The 8,953-nt window shown below is 43.1% G+C and overlaps 2 protein-coding genes across 2 annotated transcripts; both read left to right on the forward strand.

Moving 5' to 3' along the window:
• Positions 1-4,026: 4,026 nt before the first annotated feature.
• LOC143859508 (uncharacterized) lies at positions 4,027-5,451 on the forward strand. Its single transcript, XM_077370188.1, has one exon. The coding sequence runs from the start codon at positions 4,027-4,029 to the stop codon at positions 5,449-5,451; it is 1,425 nt and encodes a 474-aa protein (XP_077226303.1).
• A 1,553-nt stretch (positions 5,452-7,004) lies between these two features.
• On the forward strand, positions 7,005-8,189 carry LOC143859509 (uncharacterized). Its single transcript, XM_077370189.1, has one exon. It carries the CDS (start codon positions 7,005-7,007, stop codon positions 8,187-8,189), a length of 1,185 nt encoding a protein of 394 aa, XP_077226304.1.
• The last annotated feature ends 764 nt before the right edge of the window (positions 8,190-8,953 follow it).

Here is an 8,953-nt window from a genome sequence, read left to right on the forward strand (position 1 = left end):
ATGGCGACTCTGAGTTATTTTAGGTATGTCTTGGTTTCGAGCCCTGGCTCCGGATTAAGAGGTATCTCTTTCATTTATCGCCACTTGTGCTATGCTGTGAGGGTGGCACCTATTTTGAGAGTTCCTTGGTAGAGCTCTCCTTCACGTGGATGATCAAAGGACCGATGAGGGACTCGTTTCTCTCGCCGCGCCTCGTCCGGATCAAGGTCCACAGGCTGGCGATTCTACTGGGGAGTTCTTGAAACATTGTCTAACTCTGTAAATATGCCATTTACTAATTTTGAAGAATTTGGGCCAAAATCAAGTTAAATGGGAACTTAATCGTTTAGAAATCTAGGGGCACCAAATAGGTGCGTAAAACAAGGGACTCATACATTGCACATCATCCACTATGTCGACAGTCTTTCGACGAAATTCAATTCTTATGTGTCACTGAGGATCAAGCAGAGAAAATTCTCACAGATGTTCATGAAGGCTTGTGTGGGCCGCATATGAATGGAAAGATGTTGGTTAAGAAGATTTTGCGCCTGGGATATTATTGGCCGACATTAGAGATAGATTGTCATGCATTTGTCAAGAAGTACTATAAGTGTCAGATACATGCGAATCTCATCCATGTGCCACCCACCGAATTGCACTCTCTCACATCCCCTTGGCCATTCTCGGTGTGGGGTATAGATATTATTGGCAAGATTTCACCTAAGTCATCTAATGGTCACGAGTACATCCTCGTTGTGATTGATTACTTCACAAAGTGGGTTGAGGCCGCTTCTTATGCATCACTGACATCCGCATCTATTGCTAAGTTCATACGCACCAATATCATATGCCGATATGGGATTCCTCGTGAGCTTATTTCAGATAATGGATCACATTTCAAGAAAGAGGTGATAACTCTTTGCCAAGAGTTCAAGATTAAGCATCACAGATCCTCACCCTATCGGCAACAAACCAATGGAGCGGTAGAAGCTGCAAACAAAAATGTCAAGGCCATCATTAGCAAAATGTCAGAAGCCTATAAGGATTGGTCAAATAAGCTGCCGGACGCCTTGTGGGACTATAGGATATCGATCAGAACTTCAACTGGGGCAGCTCCCTATTCTCTTGTTTGTGGGATGGAAGCAGTATTACCTATTGAAATCCGTATACCTTCACTCCGAGTGTTGACTGAGGCAAAGTTGCTAGAAACTGAATGGGCAGACGCCAGATATAAAGAGTTGAACATGCTAGATGAGAAGAGGTTAAAGACGCTATACCATGTGCAGGGTTATCAGCGCAGGATAGCCCGAGCCTTCAATAAAAAGGTTAAGATCAGAGATTTAGAAGAAGGCAATCTTGTTCTGAAAGTGAATCGAGCACCTGTAATATTTGAAAATTTCATCGTGATGGGGATAGTACTTGCAAATTAATAATTCTGAGTTTCTAGTGAGAGAAACTTTCTAAAGTTCATCTTCTTCCTCCGGCTTTGCCGGCGGAAAGCTAAGGGCCCAAGCCCTTGTAGGTCCTCCTTCTTTCCAGCTAAGTTTTGCTGGATATGGGTCCTCCACCCATTGCAAGTGACTCCCGAGAACCTCGTCCCCCTGACCCTGGAAAATCTCCCTCTCTTCCTGATCTTGCTCCCCAAGCAGCTAGTGATCTGGATGAAGAATATGGTTTCGAGATTCTCCCTGGTCTTGGCCGAATACCCTCTTCCTCAGCTCGTTCTCCCTACCCCAATGGCAGATTCTGGTCGATGGAATCACCTTGTGAATCGTCAAGTACTCCGTCTCAAAATCACCGACAATTGGATTCAGATGGTTATGGCTGGCTGATGCAGGACTCCCCATCTCCCAGCCTCTTCCAACACTTAGAAACCCTTGGCTCATCAAAAATTGCATTGAGTGCTGGAATGATGGCCGGAGCCGATTACCCAAATCCAAATCCTGCTGGTTCTTCAGGTCAGATATCAGTGATTCCAGACAAAAATGATCTCCTTTTCCCTTGCCTAAAGGCTCTTCGAGATGGAACCCTGAAAGAAACTGCCTCTGGCACAGATTTTAATCCCGAAACCCACTTCAGGAAGGGATCCAGGCTTCACAAAAAATTTGTCAAAAATCCTTCTCCTTCCTCAAATCTCCAAAAAGCCCAAAAAAAACCAAAATCTTCTTCCCATAGACCTGAAATCCCCCATGCTAAACCAGCTCCCCCTCCACCCTCGCTTAACCTCTTCCCCCTGCCGGAGGTTCTTGCCGGAAAAAATGGGGATAGTCTAAACCCTGTAGGCCACTCCAGTTCCCAAAGCCTATCAGAAAATAGACCTTTCCAGGACCTGCTAGACCCTGGCGAATTCGGGTCCCAAGGCCCACCTACTGGGTTCGGGTCTCAAGCCTCACCTACCGGGTCCAGACCTCAAGGCTCACCTACTGGGTTCGTGGCCCAAGGTGGATTCGGATCTCAAGGCCAGCTCTCCAATCCTTCTCCTCCCCCTAATCTTAAGCTCATTGAAGCTGTAAAATTTGAAAAATTACAAGTTGGAAAAGACAAAACCCAGTCAGCTTTCCCTCTCAAACCTGGGAATTACTCTCGCCCTCTGCAAAACCAAAAAATCCCTCCATTCACCTTCTCTACCCCCAATCAAACCTCTGATAGTTCAGGGATTTTAGGACCTGGAAAACCTGCTACTTCCCTCCTCCCCTCAGTATCCCACTTTCCCTCTGTAACCCCTCTAAAGCCTCTGCGAGCCCAAATCCCTGTTACTTCCTCGAATCTGCAGCAGAATCAAAATGCTCCAGTGGAGAGCCCTTGCAATAACAAACCCCCCATTAAACCTTAGGCTACTCTGTTTTCTTCGCCCAAATCTAACCTTGATCCTTCTTGAATCGAGTTATCCCGTCCAGGAATCCTGAAGGAAAAAAATGGCTGTTTTTGAAGATGAAGAGGAAGTTGAAGGAAGTCGGCGATGGGAAAACTGCCTGATCGGATACCTACTCGGGAAGAGGCTGTATTTCGTAGCACTCAAAGAAAATCTAACTCAAAAATGGAAACTTCGGGGGGATTTTCAAATTTTCACTCTAAACAGGGGTTTTTTTGTATTCAAATTCAGTTGCCTGAGGACTGCACTCTCATCCTTGAAAATAATCAGACTTATGGTGACAGACCTTTGCTTCTAAGGAAATGGGTGTTTGGGGCTCCTATTGAAAAAATTGATCTACAATCCGTCCCTGTTTGGATCAGGCTCCCTGACCTTCCTTTGCAATTCTGGAACCAGAAGGGTCTTAGCAAAATAGGGAGTATCATTGGTAACCCTCTCTACTCGGATTCTATGACTACTGAAGCTACAAGGCTAACTTATGCTAGACTTTGTGTAGAAGTAGATGTCGGGGATGATCTCCCTGATTCTGTCCTTATTCAAACGTCCAGAGGAATCCAAGCTCAGGAAGTAGTCTATGACTGGAAGCCCTCAGCTTGTAAATCCTGTAAAACCTTCTCCCACTCAGAAAACTCTTGTCCCAAAAAAACCATTGTTTCAAAACCTACCCAAAAAAAGGAATGGAGACCTGTCAATGCTCAATCAAAAGCTCTCCCTGACCCAAAAACCCCTGATAATACCTCAGAAACCCCCTGACCCATCCTCCCCTAAGTCTTCAATCAAGTATACTTGTGCCAATTCAACTGTCCTAAATCCAGTTGCCCTGCAAAATAAATTTGATATTCTTGAAACAGACACTGAACATTGTAATAACCCTTGCCCCAATCATTTCAAGAAGAACAATTTGAACCCAGAGAAACACCAGTACATGACATAGATACCAACCTGCCCTTTCTTCCCAACCAAAGCCCTTTGGAAGCCTCTACCCCAAGAGATAGCACTCCTATAGAAAAGCAGTGTGATATTTCTGCTTAATCCCTTCCTGGCCCAAACTCAATTAGGATCACTGATGAAAAGTCCGTTGAAAATGACCAGTCACCCATATCTGCCGTCCATGCTTCCTCTTCTTCTCTCTCTGCCCCTGAGGCTGCTAGTACAACCCAAATTCCTCTGTTGTAATGATGATCAAATTTACTGTGTGGAACATCAGAGGACTTGGTACTTCTGAGAAGAGAGATGAAGTAAAGCACCTCATTAAAATAAAAAATCTTGAGCTCCTTTGTCTTACTGAGACTAGAGCTACTGAGAATAAGCTGGCTCCCTATCTTTTTGAATTGGCTCCTGGTTGGAAATGTGTCACAAATTACCAATATGTTGTCAATGGTAGAATCTGGGTCATCTGGAATCCGGGTGTCATAAATTTCATTCCCATATTCATTTCTGATCAGTGTATTCATGGTAGAGCCCAGCTTTTGCAAACAAACAAAGAAATTCTGATTTCTGCCATCTATGCTCATAATTATGGCAGGGAAAGAAGACGATTGTGGGAGTCCCTTAAAACCATCCCAAATTCGGATTTACCTTGGATAGCCTGTGGCGATTTCAACATCATTCGATTCCTTGGGGAGAAATTTGGGGGTTCCTGCCCTACTCGAGAAGATATGGAAGACTTCAATGACTGCATTGACCATTGCTCTCTTCATGATCTTAACTTTGTCGGAGAAACTCTTTCATGGTCTAACAATTCTAGAACTGGAGATTTCAAGCTCAGAAAACTAGACCGCGCTCTGGTCAATGATGGCTGGATCTCAGCCTTCCCTGCCTCCTTTGTGAAATTCAAAAGCCAAAATATTTCTGACCACACTCCTCTTGTAATTTTCCTGCAAGAAGAACTCCCTAATGGTCCCAAACCTTTCAGATTCTTTAATGTCTGGCTAGAAGACTTATCCATTTATGAAACGGTGGAAAGAGCTTGGAAAGAAAAGGTCAGTGGCTCCCCCATGTACAGAATCACTCAAAAGCTAAAGCTGGTAAAGGAGGCCATTAAGATCTGGAACAAGAATATTTTTGGAAGGATGGATGTTAAACTTCCAGTGGTAAGGAGGAACTTGGAAGATTTGCAGGCTCAAGTTAAAGCCAATCCAAGTAATTTAGAGCTGAGAAAGAAAGCTGATGATCTTAAAGATTTCTTTATCCTTACAGCAAGACAGGAGGAAGCAATCCTGAGACAGAAGGCTAGAAATAACTGGCTTACTAGGGGTGACACTAATTCTCAGTTCTTCCATGCTGCGGTTAATGCTAGGAGGAATAGAAACAACATCTATCGGACTACAAATGACCATGGAGAGATCAGTTCTAACCCTGCAGATATTGCCAATGCCTTTGTCAACTATTTCTCTAGCATCCTGAACTCTGATGAGCTCTCACCTGAGCCGTCTGCCATTCCTGAACCTGTCAAAAAGCTATCTGATGCCCAAGCTGTTTGGTTATCTATACCTGTCCTGAGAGATGAAGTAGATATGGTGATCAAGCAATGTGATGGGGATAAAAGCCCTGGCCCTGATGGGTTTAATGGGCATTTTTCAAATCCTTCTGGTACCTAATTGGTGATGAGGTCAGTATTGCGATTTTTGAGTTCTTCAGAAAAGGCAAGATTCTGAAATCAATCAACTCCACTTTTATTTGTCTTATTCCAAAAACCCCTGAGTCTACCTCTCTTGACCAATTCCGGCCTATTTCCCTCTGTAACTTCTTATACAAAATAATTTCAAAAATATTGGCTACCAGGCTTAAAATGGTTCTCATCGACATTATAAGTCCAAATCAGTCTGCCTTTGTGGAGGGCAGGCTCATCCAAGAAAACCTTCTTCTCACAAACGACCTTATTCATAATTTCCATAAGCAGAATGGTTCTTCCTCCCCTGCTATGTGCCTTAAGCTTGACATTCGTAAATCTTTTGACAATGTCTGCCGTCATAGCCTCCTTTTATTTATGAAAAAAATAGGCTTCAATGAAGTCTGGTGTCTTTGGATTAGTCAATGCATCTCTGATCCTTCCTTTTCTATCCTTATAAATGGGACTCCTAAAGGGTATTTCTTATCCTCTAATGGAATTAGACAAGGGGATCCCCTTTCTCCTCTTCTTTTTTCTATTGTTATGGAAATGTTTTCTATCATTTTCAATGAGGCCATGGTCTCCAATCAAATTCGCACTCCATTCAGGAGGGGAGATATTCAAATCAGCCATTTGCTCTTTGCTGATGATGTGATTCTGTTTGCCAGTGCTGATAGAATTTCTGCGAGTGGTATTACCAACTGCCTGGACAAATTCTCCGCTTGCTCTGGTCTTTCAATCAATCTTCTTAAGAGTGAAGTGTTCTTTTCTGGGGGAGATAACTCTTTGAAGCAAAGCATTACCCAATCCTTGGGGATCCCAGAGGGGATCCTCCCTATTACATACCTCGGCCTTCCTCTCATCCCTTCGAGACTCACCTCTAGGCAATGTCAACCCCTGATCACAAAAATCAGAAAAAGAATTGCCTCGTGGAACAACAAGTATTTATCTCATGCTAGGAGGCTGGAATTGATCCAATCAGTCCTCAACTCCCTTCACATATACTGGACTGCTGCGTTTAATCTTCCACAAAGCTCCATAAATGAAATTGAGCGCATTTGCAGGACATTCCTATGGTCAGGTTCAGACTCAAAGAAGTGCTATCACCCTGTTGCCTGGGAGGTTATCTGCCAAACTAAAGAAGAGGGGGGCATTGGAATTCGCAGGCTGTTAGACCTCAATAAAGCTTGTAAGATGAAACTTCTTTGGAACATTGTGGCTAGTAACAAGTCCTTGTGGGCTCAATGGGTTCGAAAAAAGTATATCAGGGGGCAGAATCTCTGGCTTATGAAAAGCCCATGCAAGCCATCATGGGGTTTCAGGGGCATCCTTCAGGCTAGGAGTTGCCTTCAACCATTTGTGTGCTCTTCAATTGGTGATGGTTCTGGTATTGATTTTTGGAAGCAGCCTTGGCATCCAGGAGGAATCATTCAGCAACAATCTTCTATAGGCTCATTTGTCAGTAATATCCCAGTAAATGCTTCTGTAAAAGACTTATTTCAAAATGGGAAATGTGACAGTCTCATAGATCAGCCTTAGAATATGGAACTAAAGAAAATTCTTAGTTCTGCCCTGATCAACTCTTCTTTGGAAGACTTTGCTATTTGGATGCCGACTCCTAGTGGGAAATTCACCTTGAAATCTGCATGGGAATCAACCCAGGTTAAAAATCTAAAAGTGAGCTGGCACTCCTCAATCTGGTTCTCAGGAAATATTTCAAGGCATGCCTTCTCCTACTGGCAAGCATTCCTTTCAAGGCTTCCCACAAAGGACAGATTAATTAGGCATGGTACCCAGCTTCCTCCGGAATGCTTTCTCTGCTTGCACAGCTCGGAAAGCATTGATCACATCTTTTTCGAATGTGGGTACTCAAAATGGATTTGGGGGATTATTCTAAAGAACTTGAAAATTAAAAGGAGAATCTTGAATCTGCAATCTGAAGAAGAATGGATCAGAAACAGCTTCAAGGGTAAAGGTCAGCTCAGTACTGCTATTCGCCTTCTCTTCCAGGCTTCCATTTATTCTATTTGGTTTGAAAGAAACAAAAGAGCCCATGGCAAGGCTTCCCAACACAAACAGCAAACTTTGGCTCACATCCTGGCTATTGTTAGGACCAAGCTCATAGAGTTGCAAAAAAATGATTTGGTAAATCAAAACAGTATCTGTTGCTCAAAATTTTTAAATCTCCCCTGCTACCCGAAACAAAAAACAGCCAAGTTTTGCATCTGGGAAAAGCCCTCTGATCCCTGGGTTAAGATTAACACTGATGCTTCTCTTTTGAACGGAAGGGGGGGTTTGGGAGGCGTCATTAGAAACCACAAGGGCCACTGTCTAAAATGGTTCTCGGCTACTGTCTGTGCTGAAAAGGATCCAATCAACCTTCTTGAGCTGCAAGCTATTCTAATGGGAATTCAACTAGCAGCAAAACATAAGTTTAAAAAAGTTTGGATTGAATCGGTTTCATCATTGGCGGTAAACATTATTAATAACAATGCTGAATGCCCGTGGAAGGCTATCCCTGTCCTGGCACATATAAGAAGATCGCTGCAGAATTTCCACTCTTGGAAAGCTTCCCATATCTGGAGAGAAGGAAATGCAGTGGCTGATGTCCTTTCTAAACTTGATTTCTTGTTTAAAGGTGAAGATCTTGACCTATCTACCATCTCTCCACTTCTCCTAGACTGTATGGCTCTAGACTCCTCGGAATTCCAACATCCTCGGTTGTAATTTTCTCTTTTCTGGGTTTCGATTGTATTTGGGTGGGTGCCCTCTTTCCTGCCTGGTTTTGTTCCAGGCCCCCTTTTGTAATTCGTTTTTTATTTTTTAATCAAATCTGGTAGGGGTCTTGCCTAACCCCAGCTCAATTATCAAAAAAAAAAAAAAAAGAGAATCGAGCACCAGTGTTCGATCCGAGGGGCAAGTTCAAACCAAATTGGTCAGGTCCGTACATTATGGATCAAATCTTACCTGGAAAAACCGTGAAGCTCCATAATTTAAATGGAGAAGTATTACCAGAACCTACAAACCTTGATCAACTCAAGATGTTCTATGATTGAACACCAGAAGGCCATATTTTGGCCGAACAAATCCCAAATTCATGACTCAGTATAAAAAAGAATATCTTGTTTGCAAACCCTTTGAGCCTAAATAATATTTTTCTTTGAAAACCCAGCATACTAGGGGCATCTGCCCTGAACTACGCGAGACATGATCCCTACACTGGGGTACGTAGGCAGCTCGGTCAAAACGAGCTTGGTCGTTGCAAAAGAAAAAATTCAATTGTTCCAAAAAGAAAAAGAAAAGAGAGTCAATCAAGAAAGCAAAAAAGAAAAATCAATTTACCTTCAAACTAGGAGCATCTGCTCTGAACTACGCACGACCTGATTCCTACAATGGGATACGTAGGCAACCTATTTCTAGGTTCGGTCGAAATCTTTGCAAAACCTTAAGCCTTTCTTTGAAAAGCTTACGCCACCTATAAAGTCCTTGTG

Source organism: Tasmannia lanceolata, unplaced genomic scaffold (assembly GCF_043159265.1).
Source record: "Tasmannia lanceolata isolate RefF3 unplaced genomic scaffold, GAP_Taslan_0.1 ptg000031l, whole genome shotgun sequence".
NCBI lineage: Eukaryota > Viridiplantae > Streptophyta > Magnoliopsida > Canellales > Winteraceae > Tasmannia > Tasmannia lanceolata.